The sequence below is a fragment of the Merops nubicus genome, unplaced genomic scaffold (genome assembly GCF_000691845.1).
Source record: "Merops nubicus isolate BGI_N331 unplaced genomic scaffold, ASM69184v1 scaffold5308, whole genome shotgun sequence".
Lineage (NCBI taxonomy): Eukaryota > Metazoa > Chordata > Aves > Coraciiformes > Meropidae > Merops > Merops nubicus.
In genome coordinates this window covers 29,748-47,082 of record NW_008625000.1, presented here as the reverse complement: position 1 = coordinate 47,082, position 17,335 = coordinate 29,748, and the positions used below count along the sequence as shown (strand labels likewise).

Below are 17,335 nucleotides of genomic sequence, written 5' to 3'. Positions count from 1 at the left end.
GACTTCAGAAAATAACTGCAGGGAAAGAAAAGCTTAATAGTATCTAAAATAAAAACAAAACAGAACAAAAAAACGCTTCACAATTATAAGCCTTGAAAAGAAGTGAAAATTCAAACAATGCCATTACCGCCCAGGTCGCCGAAGATCTCTGATTTCTATGCTTAAAAAAGGCAGGAACAAATTGCCACAGAATGGACACGTGGTGTTGAGATTGGAGTCATCTGCTGTCCAGCCTGCCATGATTTCTTCATCGTGAACCAAACAGTCACACGTCCGACACCGTGAACAGCTCGAGATGAGGACCTGCACCCAGCAGATGTAACAGAACCCACTGAAACACTCTCAAAACCACTCTTCTTTGACAAAGCAGTTAAAACTACAGTCAAAAGTGTTTGTCCTTAGATGAATACTACTTGTTACTTGCATACAAGTTCAGCCACATACCTCTTCCCAGGCTTTAGGTTGGTAAATTTGGGTTTAAATTTACATATTTCATAACAACTATTAAAGCTTCAATCCAAACTGCGTTGGCAGAGAACTGATATGGTGAATCACAGAATCACAGAACGGTTTGGGTTGGAAGCCACCTTCAAGACCATCAAGTTCCAACCCCCCTGCCATGGGCAGGGACACCTCCCACTAGACCAGGTTGCTCAAAGCCCCATCCAACCTGGTCTTGAACATCTCCAGCGATGGAGCATCAGCAGCTTCCCCAGGCAACCTTCTCCAGTGTCTCACCACCCTCATAGTCAAGAACTTCTTCCTAATTTCTATCTACATCTACACTCTTCCTGTTTGAAGCCATTACCCCCCTGGAAACCCATTACCTATTGCCATTACTCACTGTCTGAAAATGGTTTTAAACATATCTCTTCACTCTATTTGGATATGGAATTATGCTTGTGAATTAAATATACTTCAGCTAAATGGGTTAAATGATCCTTTCATGTCTTCCCAGAGTAAATCTAGACAGTTATTCAATAATGTTTTTATTAAAAATAACATGTCATTTGTAAATTCAGGCATATTCACAGAAGTACAGGCATATTTATGTAGCTCCATAAATTATTACTAGAATTTGAACACTTCTCTGTAGTGTTTAAATAGTATATGCCTTAATATAATAGGGGAAAAAATGAGGGGAGAAAAAGATGAAAACAAGCAGCCATTAATTCAAATCTGCTGAAACAAACCAAAAAAGCAAGGAAAAAAAGAGCCACCCCATACCAGTGTAATAGGGAAAAGCAGAATGATCTTACTAGGAACTACCACAAGAATTAGCTAGTCCTATTTAAGACTTGGTATTGTCACTTCAAAAAAATTCAGCTGTGCAAGGGATTTAGATGCCTGAATTCAATAGCAACCAGTTCTCAAATTCTTGAGAACTGCAGCATTAAGAACCAAAAGATGTGACTGCAGCAAAGACATCTAGAGCAGGATTTGAAACGAAACCTACTCTGTCACAGAAGTATCTGTTTTTCAGTGGATTAGTTTTAAGGTTTGAGCTTTAACAGAGATTAGGATAACATTTAAGACATATGCTTTTAGTGTATCAACTGAAATTAATAAATCATCCTGTACCTCCATGGCGTAGTTCTGAAACACACTGGTACTACTTGTACTGCAAGAAGATATCAACTCTGATTTGTCAGGTAAGGGGAACTTTGAAAGAGAACCTATTAATAAAAGAAACCCAAAGTATTAGTTATTCAGAATACACATTTTTAGTAAACCGTTTTTCTGGTCAAACAATACTGCAGTTATAGAATGTGTGATCAAGATGCAACCAATCAGATCTACTTGGAGAGAAAGGAATGTGGAGCTGGAGTGTGAGGCTGCCATCTGCCCAGCACCAGCAATGGCAAAAATAAAACCTACCAACACAAACTCCCATATGTTCAGTTCTCTTCTTTTACAACAGTTGGTATCTTGGAAACGAGTTTTCCAGTTAAGTAATTCATACCCACACTTTCTGTCTGAATAAAAATTAGGGAAGGATAAGAGGTGCTCTGCTAGTGACAGTAGATATTGGAAACGAGTTTTCCAGTTAAGTAATTCATACCCACACTTTCTGTCTGAATAAAAATTAGGGAAGAGGTGCTCTGCTAAGTAGATATCCCTGACCCTTCTCATCACCACACTAAAGGAGGCAGGCTCCCCTCAGCCTCCAGATGCACAATGCCCCGGCCACAACAGCAGCCTCCACTGCCCCTCTCTCCAGTTCCTCCACATCCCACAAACTGGGGAGCCAGATCTGGGTACGCTCTTGTAGGTGCTGTGTGGAGGATCTAACAGACAGATCTTTCTTTCATCCCAATTCTGCTTAACACCCTGTACTCCCTAATGACAGCGGCACAGAGACTGATACAACAGTCACTACCAATCATCCAGCACAGAGCAGGAAAAAAACCCATACAAAGTCTGTCTGGTAATCAACTGAAATGGTGGCTCACAGAAAATTATAACAATTTTGTAAAAAGGGTTTTTATTTAGAAGACACAATCAGATTAATACAGTTACATTTTAAAGTTTTTATAGATGTTTTCTGGAGCTGTACAGTTCCAATAAGATGATTACATGAATACTGAAGGACCCAAAGGGCCTCTTAGCTGTATAGCTGTAACATCCAGAAACTTATTCAGGGACAGGATGTTACTGTGTAAGTTACAAGGTTCTACTATAAAAATATCTACAGGTGTGGACATACCTCTATCAGTAATAGTCTGCAGGTAGGAGAAGAAAAATTTAATACTTCCACAAGAACTAATGATCAGGATGGTCCCAAACTGAGAATTATGAAAGAGTAACTCCTAAAACTGGGACATTTTTGTTCAGATCAATGAATGCAGTGCAAAAGCTGTATCTTACCACACTGGTCGAATTGTTTTGATGACCCATCATGGGAAACTGAGCTTTCTAGGCTTGTCCTGCTGAGGCCAATTCCCTTAATTTCTGATGTGCTATTCTCCTGAGGAGAAGCACTTTCAAAATCATTGCAGACATCTTCATCAGTTAGAGAAGTAGATTCTGAGTCCAGAGCTCCAAGAGATGAAACACTTGCTCGGTCTGAATTTTGATCCTGAGAGAAGAAAAATTCCACTTAGAAAAGGGAAGAGCAAAAATATTTCCAAAAATATGAGGCAGCCTTCTTTGTGTCAGTAAATTCAAGGCATGAATTTCCCTCCTTGGAAAACCATTCAGCTCAGACCTGTATTCAGAACTGATGTGAAACAACGCAAGATTCACTGAGGGTCAAATAGCTGCACACAGATTCTTTTTTAAAAGATTCTTCTAATAAAAGTATCTAAATGAAAACTTAAAGATTTTAATCCTGTAACTTTTTTCCACCATTGCTCTTAAAGTTATAGGAATAGTTGTATGAATACAATAGGACAGGCAAGGCACCATTAACACTTAGTCTCAGATTGGTTTTAAGCACATCAAAACAAAACACCACAATGGCAAAGCATCTATTTTAATTCCTAAGGACCTGGGGGGGCGAAGGTTTTCTTGGGTTGGTACTAGGAAGAACATCCTAACCAAGTGATCTCAGCCCCAAATTAGTCTTAAATAACTTGTGCAATCAATACAAGCACATTTCCCTTTTTACATAAGAGCAGTAAAGACTTAAATACATTTAATTATGTTTAAGTATTTTTTCTTTCAGTAAACAAGGGAATGCAGAGAAGCCTTCTCTGCCCTGTCAACACACTATGGTATACTTACATTTTCTTATTAAATAGACTCTGAAGTTACACTACACCAAAAATTAGGGTCCTGGCAATGCAGACATTATTAAAACAACTCAATGCACATAGTCTACCATAATGCATATCATTCAAAAGGGGGATGCATCAGGTAGGATTTAGTGACTAAAACTTTGCAAAGCTTATCCCTTAATTTATACAAACTTAGGTTTTGTGGGGAGGAAAAAAAAAGAAATCTCCCATTATAAAATTTTACCTTTGAGGATGCAGCATACATTGTAAATTTTGAGTACCACTTGCTAGCTTTCTCTGCAACTCCTTTTCCAGCAGAAAACATGCTGCTTTTCAGAACATCAAACTTTGGTGTTAACAGTGTATCCAGGTTGAAGGAAGGTGAAGACACAAGTGTTAACGCACTAGTTGTGTCCTGTGGCTGTTCCCTTGCTGGGCTGTTTGGGGAATAAGCTGGGGAGGACCAAAGCCTGTCTCTTGGCTTTTCTTCATTTTTAGCATGGTAACTCTTGGATTTGATGAGACCAGCTGGCCTCGGGGAGTTTGGGGGAAGGCTGGACCTCCTACAAGGCTGGATTGCTGTTGGGCTCTTCTTGTTAGCATTTCTGTCATCAAAGGGTTTTTGCAACTCGATGCTTGGGGCACGACTTGACAAAGGGCTGCTCATATTGTTCATGTACATGACTATTTCTTCAGCTAAATCTCGTCTTGCAGAAGGAGTAGAAACACTTCTATCATCTTCATCCTCCTCGTCCTCTTTCTGCTGCTCTGTCTCAGCAACCAGCAGAGACAGTGGATCAAATCCAGTTTCAACATCTGTCTTTTCCACTGGCTTTACTGGAAAGCTGCTCTTTCTCTGCAGTCTTCTAGATTTTTCACTGGAGGACTTCACTGCTCTAGGTGTCTCAGGTTCTGCATCCAAATCTTCCAGATCAAAGATAACAGGAGACTCTGTTTTATCTGTAAAACTGCAATCAAAAGCTGCATCTTCATCACTAGATTCTTTCTCCAGGCTTTCTCGCTTTGATCCTAAAGAGGAAGTTCTGATATTGAGCGTTTTTGGCCTCATGCTTTTCTGTAATGCACTGGAGAGGATTTTGGCATCAGCTCCTAGTTTTTCAACAATTTCTCCTGGGTTTTCTTCCTGATTTATTCTATTCATCATGAGTCCCACTAAGCCATCTCCACTCAGGTTACGGTTCCTGCTTTCCCATGGTATCTCCCTTAAGTCAGGTTCTACTGCACTTTTATGTCTCTTTCTTAGGGATTTACTTTTTATAACTTCTGCTTCACTGGCATCCTCAAAAGATGATGTGAACAGCAATCCTGCAGAGCTCTCTGAAAAACAGAAGAAACAGGGTGCTTTATTAAACAAAATTACTAAAGAATGCAAATTTGTCTCACCTTTCAGTTTACAACACTGAGGGGTGGAATTCACTATGTTTTGTGCTAGTGGTTGTAAAGTTGAGTTGACCATGGTCATAACTTTTAGGAAGGGTCAGATAAGAAAAAAAACATTTAAAAGGGAATCAAATAACACAAGTCAAGAGTACTTTGAGAGCCACCATCAAGAGCAGTCTCAGATGTATTTAGTTTCCTCTTTTGGAGACATATTCCATTATTAAGAGGTTTGAAAGCTAGGGGCAAAGGTATCCAGGAAAAGGCAAAAAAAACCTGCAACATTTTCTAGCCAGATGAGTTAGAAATAAAGCCAACAAAAGGAGTCCTTGACAGAGAAATTTCCATTGTTTTGTCAGTATAAAGAGGTAGACTTTAAAGTATATTACAGTATTTCAAGCATAGGTGACAGTATTATAAGTAACCAGATTTGACATTACTAAAGACTTGTGAAAATGCCTGCAAGTTTCTTTTAATTCTACTGCATAGAAGCTTCTTGTCCATCTTGAAGGAATTTATTAGAACAAGAAAAAAAAAAATCTGGAAATGCAGAATATTCAGATGCATCTCCCTGACACAGCATATGCAGAATGTTCACTTAAACTCACCTAAATCCACCCCCACAAATTTAATCGGCCTCTGCCATTGGACCTATCAAATCCTCTAAGTTGGGTGGACAGCAGAACTCAGGCACACTACTTACAGGTCTTGCTAGAAATAGAATCTGTACAGATAAAACCACACAAGAATCAAGCATCCATTTTCTCTTCCACTCACCTGTGCTGGCCTCTGCTACAGTACTGTCGACTGTGCCATTGAGCCGCACTATGTTAGAAGCAGCTTTGGCATTACTTGAGTTCTGATAATTTAGTTTAGGTAGGCAGTCCCCACTCCCTTTTGCACTCTCCACTTCAGACACTGCATATAGAAAAGGACAGAGATCTTTAGAAGTAAAGCAACTTAAATCTCAAGTTTCCATGCCCCAGTAGATGCTTTATGCAGGATCAAGTGACAGCACATTGTACCCATCCCACAATGTAGAGCCTGGTGCCTACTCGGGCAGAGGTTTTCAAGCTAGAACAACTGCACCATGGATATTTTATTACTTTTATAACAGGAAGCTTCATGAGCTTCTCTACACAGAGTCCAAGTAACCAGTAGTGGCATAGTAAAATTTGTGGTGGTTGAGGAGATTCAGACCATCCTTGTTCACTTGCAAAGGACAGGCAAGAGTGTCTTCTGCCTCTGCAAGAGCTCAGGGCCAACGAGGCTTTGTCCAGATCTCCTCACACCCATGGTCACAACCACACAAGAAAAATGCAGCAAATGCTGCAGTATTTAAATTCACCTCTTTCAGATAGGAAAGAAATTCTGTTGTCGGGTGGCTACACAAAACAGACAAATACTTCTCTAAAGGAATTCAAGCAACTTGAAGAACGTTAAGTTGCATTCCAAAATGCAAAAGATTTTCAGCACACAATATTGCTACAAACAGCCAAAAGTGTGTCTTAATTATGGCTAAAAAGATAATGCACACTTTCAACAGAATTCACATTTTTTCTGTCTTCAAAAATTTCATTAAAGGTAAATAACCCATCTGCTATCTTACAGGTATGTCCTTATGACCATGGGTAAAACTGCACACATTTTCAAGTAAACTGAATAAAAAAAAAAAAATGTCTAATGCTAGAGGGAAGATTGTGGTGAAAGAAAGCACTGAAGTAACTTCTCTGGTTCTGTATTTTCTCACTTTTACACCACTTCCACTTGACAAGGGGATCGTTAATTCAAGTAGTAGAGGAAACACTGAAAAATTTAAATAATGATATTATTGGGAGAAGATTTATGATGCAGAGTATTTTCAATGACTGTATATAGGAATCTATAGTACTTACACATTTTTTCTACACAGTATGATCTGCTTGCATGAAGCCTATGTTGTCCTGCTGCAGCTAGGGGAATCATGAGCAGCAGAAGTAAAGCATGAATAAAAATCCACAAGAGATCCAAAACTCTAATTTTTTTTTTTTTTTTATTTTCTCCTAAATTTTGAGAATTCTAGGGAGCTGAGTAATTTATGACCTCTTTCAAAGACCTGCAAAACATTCAGCTGTTCTCCTTTTACAGGACTTATATAGAAAACAGACTGGCAGGAAAGGTTTTCCTGTAGATAATGTCTATAATACACTTTTTTAAAAGAAAAATATTAAGCTGTTATCATCATTAAGCCTTTATATAACCATTATGACTTATTTGAAAGTTCTTTGAGGAGGGAGAAAAGAACTCTAATATAAAAAGTTAAGCCATTAGACATCCAGAAAATTACATTTAGAGAAAAGAGCTTAAGGCATGGGCATAAAAATGGCATTATCAAATATACTCACTGTCAGAAAACATCAGCTGCCCACTTAGCTTTTGCTGAAATTCCTATTTATCCACAGTGAACTAGATATCTGTGTTCACAAGATACTTACAAGAACTGGAGTCACTCTCTCTCTTGTCTTCTTTTTGTTCTTGTATATCTTGAAGACAACTTTTCCCTTGCTTGGCTTCTTCTTTGAATGATGAGTTATTGCCAAAGTCTGAAAGTCCCCCTATTGTAACAAAGCAATGATGGAATAAAGACAATTATAGTATTTAATAGCGTGACATTGTTAAACAGAATAAATTGAATATCCACAGTAATTCAAAGGCCTCTTATCAAGTACATTCCAATTAACAGTGAACATTTTACCACAAGAAACTGAGAAAAATAAATTGGCTTACTTTTACAGTATAAATATTGAAGTGATGCTCTACAGGATGAAATTAAAGGGGTAACTTGCAACATTTCTTTTTAAACCCTGCACTAAAGCACTGCTTGTCTCTGATTCTGATTTGATCAAAATGCCACATCTTTTCAAGAACTCTTAAGAGGTATCTACACATGTTTTCATTTTAGCATCGTATGTTTCTCAGAGTTCACACATGTAATTCTCATAGTTTTACTCTAAAAAGTAAAAAACAATGTAGCAGCAACCATAAGCTTGTTTGCAAAATAAGAGTAAGATAAAAATAACCACCACCCAAAACCCCTGATCATTCTTAAGACAAAACACTGCCCCAAACATAACTAATATAGTCCAATCAATTGACTTCAAAACCAAATTTACTTAACACTAACATGGTTGTCCCTCCTCCAGGTTGTCATAAAGCATTAGCAGCAAGATAAAGCAAATTAAAGCAAATATGAGAGTTCCTGTTTACCATAAATACACTGAGAACTTCAAGTTACACACATTCCATAATTTTTTTTTCCAAGTCAATCTGAAGTCTCCAAAATTCCTACAGCACCTTTAGGGGATTTAGAATCATAGAATTGTTTGGGTTGGAAGGGACCTCTAAAGGTCATCTAGTCTAAACCTCCCACAATAAGCAGGGACTTCTCTAACCAGGTCAGGCTGCTCAGAGCCTCATTAAGCCTGACCCTGAATGTCTCCAGGGATGAGGCCTCCACCACCTCTATTTACTTCATGCAGTTTAGGAAGTAACATTATGCACATGTCCAGGATCAAAAGGGTACCACAGGGCTGAAAATCAGCTTCTTTCCCTCTTTTCCCTCAAGATCCTGCACTGAATCTCTACAGAGATGGGGAAAACCTCTTTGCTATTGTAAAGACAAAACATTCTGGAATTTATGGAACAGTTCTTGTGATTGTGTGAAGAGTCTGCAAGTATTCTAGCTATGTGATATCATGCAAAGGAATCTCAAAACCAAAAAAAAAGCAGAAAATGTCAAAAGCAAATACCATTATTTATATAAATGATAGTTACTTAGTAAAGGACTAATCACAATACTTTAGTTTACATGGTTTGAGTTGCAACCAACATTGCTCAACTCTTACATGGGGCTTTGCACAGATGGGTTTCAAAGAGGTGGCTTATCAGGAAAGTCAGGTTCATGAAGAACAGGCAGAAGTGAAGTGAATTTGTTCAGGGTTATCCAGAAGGATTATACTGATAGAGTCAGAAGTAGGACAGTAATCTTCTGAGTATAGAAGAAATTCTCTGGCCACAAGGTCATCACAGTTACTGTCTGTCAGAGCAAAGATTTATTTGTACATATTAGGAATCATAGAATAGCCCTGGTTGGAAGGGTCCTTTGAAAGATGATTCAGATGATCTTCATACATTTATCCATGTACATTGTAAAGGTCTTCCAAGGTCAACTTCAACTAAACTAACTATACTGCTGCTACTTTGAAATGCACTACCTTGCTTTACTAGTAGTAAGTTATAAATACTGTGGAAAGTAGTGCCTACAATAAATAAACTACAGGTAATCACCAGCACTGTAATATAGCCACCTGAATGTCACTGGAACTTACTGGAAAGAAAACCAAAACTTACAGCCTCAAATATTGTACTTACATTCTAGATAGAAATAAATGTGATCACTTCAGTCAGTATGCAGAACCTGCAAACAGTACTACAAACTCAAAGACTAGTTCTAGTTGCCTCTAAACTAACACCAAAAAAAGGGGAAAACAAAAAAGGCAAAGCTAGACAGAAGTTTCTGAGTTAGGACTCTGGCTGCTGTATGAAATTGGAAAATTATCACACTGATTTCAGGTTCATCTTTTGTCTCCAAAAAGAACAGATTATTTTGGGCTCACAATTTATATTCATCCAATTTACATTTGGATTCACATTTAACTTTTTTTCTCCCCCTTCTAAATTGTTTTCATTTAATTCATACCAGAAAGCTTTTTGAAATAATTTTCTTATCAGCATGAAAATAGAAGAGAACAGGATGTGAATACTCTACCAGGAACTGCTGTATGTGAGGTGCTTGCTGGTAGCTTTTTCAATGCTTTTTTAAACTGTGCTATTCCTAAAACAACATTTCGTATTTTCATCCATAGGAAATAGCCACCTCGATTGCTGGAAGGCCAGGTACTTTCCAAAACAGCCTAGTTTGGAAACATCAAAGTCAAATAAAGTCATCTTAAAGAACGGTCAGAAGAGAAATCATTCACTTAGATTTCAAAGTGGATTACATTGGCTGCCATAAGGTAGACTTTCAAATCTACAAAACCAAAGACAACATCATTATTCTGTCTTGTAATTCTGTCATTTCCAGAAACTGAAATAAATACATCTGTACTGCCCCCTTATTTTGATAGCTTCTGTTTACCTGGATAAAAATGCTTCCTCCCCCTTTCAAAATTACTTACTTTGTTGTAGTAGCCATAAGTAATGGCATTAGGGTCAACACCAGCTTTCTGCATTTCAAAAAGCACTCTGACTGCCAGCACGGGCTGGCCATACTGCCCACACAGCTGCATCAGCACTCGGTAGCACACCTGAAAATACAGAGGAGTCAGGATTGTCCTTCCAAATCTCAACACGTTTGAGTCAATCAAACCCACAGGCTACTTCTGGAATTCTGAGGGTGACTTATTTTACCTCATCAGGTGGATCTATTTTTTTGGTATGCATTTTTTGCAGCACATCATAGGCCGTTCTCAGAGCCCTGACTTTGGAGTGGCACACTTTGACATAAGCAGGAAGGCAGATAAACCAAAGGCCGTAGCAGTGACGTAGCAAACATCTGGACCACATCTGGGGTATGGATGAGTACTTCTTAGCAATTTTATGTGCAGACTTAATTTCCTGTAAAGAACCATAAAGATTATTTGTGTGTATTTCCATACACATTACACAAATCTACATTTTAGAAACTGAATGTGTATCATTATACCTTCAGAAATTGCAACATGAAAATGAAAAACAATACTTCATAAAGTGGGGAAGAAAATGAGAGCAGAGTTATACCAAAACTAGTTGCTGTGCAATATTCCTCTCCTAAAACCTTCAGATATTTAAATTTATGTCTATTACTTTCAGTCTGTTTTTTTGTAAGAAACATTTGAAAGTTAGAACTGCTCTTAAATCTCTGGACAGTGAAAAGCAATCAAAAAGTGGATGTGGAAGCCCAACAGTTTATGGAGAAGAGTGTGAAGAAGGCAGAAGTTATAGGGACAGCAGAGTAGATCACAATATATGTACAGCAGCTCTGTATGATACAGTGTGGGCATGAAGCACAGGTAAACATCCAGGGAACCATTAGTGTGGTTATACAGCCACCACAGCAGTGAAGAACCATTAGCTAGGCTGCAGCCATTGGTAGTCAGTCTTTAAGGCCAACCTCAAGCTGAAGACAGCAAGCAGTCCTGTTCCAAAGCACCTCACTCTGCAAGGAAACCTGCAAGTACCTGTTTAGTTCTTCTGAACATTGGTGATGGGCTGTTTGGACTACTGGCTTTTGAAGACAGTTTGTTATTTGGTGCTGTGAGAAATCCTTCAGGTCGCTCAAACAACTCTAGTTTTAATACTGGAAATCCATTATAGCTGTAAAAGAAACACATCACTTAACTCCTGTAAGGTAGTTCCAAAGTAAACACTCACACAATAGCAAATGAAATCAATTACACAGTTGCACTAGAAGCTACAAAGGAAATAGAAAACACAAATGTAAACCTTTAAAGACACCATTGACAAAGTGGTTGACTAAATCCATCTGCATGATTTCATAAGTCTGCATAAATGGTCTCTAACCTGTTATTTCAGTGTAAGCAACTTACATGGATAAATACATTTGCTTTCATAGCATTTTCTTTAATGTGTCAAATGCATTAGTATCGATTCCAGCTAATAAAACAAAAAAGAATCTGTGTGGCTTAGTCCCTAGTGAGCATCACATGACACAGGTTTATAAAAATCAATACAAACAACATCGAACTATCTTAAGAGATTAAATTAGATTAGATTTTAAAATGTTTCTCAGAGTTAATGAAGAAACCAATACACAAACTCATTTGACATAACTACTAAATTGGTAACACTGGTTTTTGGTGATTCTTTGAAATGTATTCTCTTTCCAGAGTACCTGCAGCTTCTAATGTTATCAGTAGCAGCAGCAGGCCAACAGAGTGGGTCTATTAATTTCAGTTTTTAGCCTTAAAAAGTGCCAGCAGCTAGCACAATGTGATGTGAACCCACAGGCAGCTTTATTAAGTATTATTGCTTCTGTGTGTACACACACACACACACACATCATTCAAACCTGAAAAGAGCTGGCACATTAGACATTTCACATGCACGTTTTCACCTGAGCAACATAGAAGGCTAGGAAAAATCTGTACTTCGTGGTTATCCTGAGAACCTAGAAACTGAATTCTACAAGGGCAGCTGTTAGGATTTTTGGCCAGCATCCTGCTGTGATCACCTGTATTGCAGAGGGTGCTCTTCACCATTTGGGAGATGAGGGATCTCAGGGGGTGTTATGAACACTGTGTGCTCGCTCTTGTACGACTCGTCCAGCTCGATAAGTCGCGTTTCCCCACTCCTGTCCATGTCTACCTGGGGATGGGAAAAGAAACAGGAGTTACCAGGGTTAGTGTATTTTCTGCTCTTAAACCTGTATGGTCAAGCAGGACAAAGTTTGTGTCAGGATCAAAGGACTGCATCTTAGAAGTAAGGATGCCTTGTAAAGTTATGAGAACAGTAAACATTGTATTGTTTTGGTAAATTTTACCACACTGCAACAATCAATGTTTAATGATATACTCTGGATTGACTGCTTGCAGGTAAATAAGCAGTTGTACAAAGAAGTTAATCCTGACTACTACTGAATACTGATTTCTAGAACTATGTTTCCAGCTGCAGGAGTAACTTCAAATATATTTTAATGTATGAAAAGAAAAGCTTTATTTTCCCCTCTGTTTTAACCACTGAAAACAATAACAAGCTTTAGCTTTATCCAGTTGTCTGATGTATGCAGAATCTATGAACACCACCACCCAGCAATTTCAGTCACTTACACATTCATTAAGGTCACTCTGGTTTGCAGAAACTGCAGAAATACACATGCATTCAAAGAGATAATGCAATAAAAATTTGTCACCTTACTAAAAATAAAGGGGCACAGAAGTAACTTCAATTCTTCAAAAAATAACAAAGAAAACACAGTAATCTGAAAGGTGAAAAGTAGCTTCATTTTTTTTTTTTTCCTCTTTCAGATAACTCAAAAGTTTTATGTGTGAAAGACAACAAATATTGTGTGGTCCTGTCCTCTCACAACTAAGACAGAAATTGAGTTCATGAATAACAAAGGCAACTTGCAACACTACTACTGTTAAGCATGAATTACAGCTGCACTTGTTGCATTTTTAGCTTTGTACCCACCAGTTTGACCATAAATCTTTGTTTTGCTAGCCTGGCTGGTACAGAGATGGGAAGAAATTTACACTTCCATTATTGCCCAACATTAAAGGCAGAAACAGAGCCATACCCCAAAGCACCCAACTTCAGGATCAAGTGGGAGGAAACTGTCCAACAATTTTACTCAAAGAAATTCATTCAATTGCTTGAGATAAAAATAACCAAAGCGAAAGTCAGCCACCCCAAACAAGGTTCTGGGAAACTATGAACTGATTCCCTTTGAGAAAAAGGACAGACAAGCCTTTAACAATACTACAAGCTTCCTACTTGTGCTGCTCACATTACAGAAACCATTAGGAACAGAGCAAATACAACCTGCATTACATTCCACCCAAGAGCCTTTACTTGATATTTGTACTGGTATTTGTATTGCTTTGTCTCTGATCTCCTGTCACCAGTTGTGTCTCCTCCAATACCTTATAAGTGCTGCTTCTGCTTGTGGGATGAGACACAGCTCCATCCCATAGAATTGGCACTATCAAAAACTACTTACTTCCCAGCACACAAAACATGCTTTTCATTCCAATATTGATAGCCCCAGTGTTCTGCTGAAATAATGCCACAGTTTACATTTATAGCCATTATTTAGATAGTTTGAATGGCAACCAAACTACAGCCAAATGGCACATTGTTCCAAAGAAATGAATAAGCAACCTGTGGAACCCAAGGATGCGTGTTCTTCATGCCGCAAGAGTTTAGCAACAGAGAATTCATGTAGAAAGAGAAGCATATTCCACGGTTCTGTCCTTCCAGTGAGGTGCAAATATATCAAGTAGTTTCAGTAGAATTTATGAATATTTAAAATTTGATAAACATACAAAGAGGTGTTCTTAATTACACATTTTACTGCATGAGACAGATGGAAAGTATTAGCAAATCCAACCAGCCAACTAACAAGAACATATGGCTCCTGAAACACAGAAATAAATGAAACCTCACTTGGCAACTTACGTACTTCTGGGGAAGTAAAAATCCCACAGTTACAAATTTCACCAGTGAAATACAATAAAACCAGTAGTTTAAATATGTATCAAACTGAGATAGTTTTTGTACTCCTGGAAAAATGAAAACTTCTGAGACAATTACACCACATCTTTCAGCAGGCAAAATGAGGAATCAATTACAATCTCTGCTGCTGTCTAGGATAAAATAACATGTAGAAGATATTACTCTTCATCTTACACTATTATAAATTATTTGAGGCAGGTCTTAGATTAAATTTTATAGATAACTAATTTCACAGTACATAAAATTTGTCTCAACTCAGTGGATTATAACTACCTCTAAGAAAGTGTTGTATCATCTTTCAAACCATGACATCCCTCTTTCATGCATTCCCTTTCACAGGTACTGGTTCACCTAGTGAAAGACATTCATATAGTGACTTCTAGTGACTTCATTTGAATCATTCAAATATGATATCTAGTCAAAGTATGGCATCTTGGCTAAAGCTCCAGCTCATATGGCAGTCCTTGGTACACTTCAATATTTTAACTCTTCCTGTTACTGTTAAGCACAGTATCAGAAGTAAGAGAAATCAAGACAGAGAAGCAGGAAAAAGAAGGTAAGGCAAATGAATAATTGCTCAAAGGAATCCTACATGGGAGCCCACTCCCTCATGCCAATGAAAATCTAGATTGACAAGCAACTCTAAAGCTGTGTTAAGTCTTGAACGCTTTGTAATTCCAGTGCCTCTGTTCTCCCCACAATTATCACTGGCATAGAAGTAGTTGTCCCATTGTTGAATGAAATCCTCACTGACAGAAATAGAAGTTGGACAAGTACCAGTGTTTTCTGTAAAATTTATTCTTATGGCACTGTCATGAGTACTTCTTTAGAGTGGAAAGAAGCTGCCCATGGCATCAGCTAGCAAAATAACTGGCAGAACAGATGAGTCTCTGTTTCAGCTGCACAAGTGGCTACTTAACCTTTTAGAAAAAGGTGGAAGCTCCAACAGCTCCAGATTATGTGCAGTCTCACAGTGACATTAACCTAAGCATTACATTTTTGGAAGAATTGTTTGAATTCTGAGGCAAGATAACTTTAGCCAGGGCACCAACTTGAACGCCCTCATAAACCATTCTATGAAATGAAATATAACAGATAGAATTTGACACTTACATAGTCACTGCATCCTGATTAAAAATCCTAGTTAAAAGTCAGAGAACTAACTGGCAATCAAATGGAAAGTAAGTACTGCTCAGCAGTGTTTAGTGACTGGGGTCGGTACACTCCTGTCAATAAAACTTGCCATTTTTAAACACTAACTGGCCTACAGCAAAGCAAGCACTACATGTTGAAGGCTTTTTAACTGATCTACAGGATAATCGAGTGAACATCACAGAAATGTTTGTAATTTAATCAATTTACAACCCACAAATACCTGCAACTCATGCTGTGGAACTGTGAAGCACACTTCTGAGAACCACTATTCATAAAACATTGAGACTACCAAAAGCTATAAAGAGCATTAAATACCATTAGACCATGATTTAATATTTCTCTCAAACTTAACTGCTTTTAGATTTGTTTTCAAAAACAACCCCTTTCAGCTCTTCTACATTTTCCTAGCAGGAATAGCCATCAACAGAAAGTGTAAATAGCAGTTTTCATAGTCTTCAGTATTAATTCCTGAGGAACAAACAGCAGGTGACCTACTTTACAGGAAATCCGAGACAACTGTGCATTACTTAAACATCAGTGCCCCAGAATAGTGTTACAGGTAGCCAGTAGGATGTCAAGTGGATGTGGAATTGCTTATAATATTCATAAACATTTCTTTCATGTTACAATAGAAGCAAGCAGGGATATAAGATTGTGGGTTTCAGTTCAGTTCTGAAAACACAGACTAATGGGAAAAAAATTCAAGGAGCCTCAAAACACTTTTATAGATCCCCTTTGGAAATACAGTGAATTTTCAAAAGCTAACAGAGCTGTGATTTTACAAAATTAGTTCTTCATGGTGCTCAACACTATACTAATATGGACTTCTTTTACAAATATATTAGTGCTCTGAGTGACACTTACATGGGAGATGAAAAAGAAACTAAATTTGAACTGGGAAACCCAACATCCTGGCAGCTCCAGTGTGGCAGCTTTCTTTTCAAGAAAAGCACCAATTGTTAATCCTGTTGCACTTTGACACTCTTTGTCATATAATCCTGAACAATTGCCTTTCCTTCTCTTGACAAATGAGAGAATAACATAGCAAGAGACAGAAGGTAGAACAAGCCTTCTGAAAATTCTGTAACTAGAGAATGACTATGAGAAAGAACTGGCCAGCATATTGATTCAAAAATGGTCAAGGAATCTTCTATAAATAGTGTTCAAAAAATAGTGAAACTGCCACATATCTTTCAGTGTACTGCTCATCAGCCCCATTCCTAAACAGCTGCATGAAGTATTACAGCATTTAAAGAAATGCTTGTAGTTTTACCTAAGGAATATAACTCTCTGATGTAGAAGCTCAAAGTTGCTACTATACAGTCAGAATATTGCACTCCTTACTAGGAGCGTGCATTTCAGAAGGTTACATACATGTGATAATTAGCACTTCTAATTCATTCTCACAGTATATTTACACTTCTAAGAATCTGAAGCAGAAAACTAAATAAAAGGCTCCCCTAAAAAGAAAATGGAAGACTCCAGTGACTAGAAAGAAAGTAAAAGGAAAAAATAGAAATAAACTTGGACTTCAAATATAATCTGCTTGTGCTGTACCAGATAAAGTAAACAACAGCAGAAGATAGAACTATATGCAGATGAAGAGCAGCTTACTTTATCTACACAGTCATCAAAAAATGCAAGGCTTGCGTCCTTATCGCTGACGAAAGAACACTCTTCGATGAAGCGAATAAACATCTGAGTTTTGGTCATCAGTGTGTAGAACTTCTGATGGGAACGATCTCGACTTTTGAGGAAACCTACAAAGAGAAATCAGAAGCATGTAGGAA

At 37.9% G+C, this 17,335-nt stretch overlaps 1 protein-coding gene across 1 annotated transcript in view; it reads right to left on the bottom strand.

The window, feature by feature from the left end:
• Window positions 1–127: 127 nt before the first annotated feature.
• The window catches only part of DENND4A (DENN/MADD domain containing 4A), a gene marked incomplete at its 3' end in the record, with an annotated part of 33,380 nt that continues 16,172 nt past the window's right edge, over window positions 128–17,335 (bottom strand). The window contains exons 12-23 of the mRNA XM_008945519.1: window positions 17,160–17,305; window positions 12,388–12,521; window positions 11,375–11,510; window positions 10,566–10,772; window positions 10,334–10,462; window positions 9,925–10,069; window positions 7,592–7,711; window positions 5,895–6,035; window positions 3,964–5,057; window positions 2,869–3,079; window positions 1,582–1,676; window positions 128–303 (exon numbers count right to left, since the gene is read on the bottom strand). Of these exons, the coding sequence (XP_008943767.1) occupies window positions 128–303; window positions 1,582–1,676; window positions 2,869–3,079; window positions 3,964–5,057; window positions 5,895–6,035; window positions 7,592–7,711; window positions 9,925–10,069; window positions 10,334–10,462; window positions 10,566–10,772; window positions 11,375–11,510; window positions 12,388–12,521; window positions 17,160–17,305 (2,734 nt within the window). The remainder of the gene's footprint in view (window positions 304–1,581; window positions 1,677–2,868; window positions 3,080–3,963; window positions 5,058–5,894; window positions 6,036–7,591; window positions 7,712–9,924; window positions 10,070–10,333; window positions 10,463–10,565; window positions 10,773–11,374; window positions 11,511–12,387; window positions 12,522–17,159; window positions 17,306–17,335) is intronic.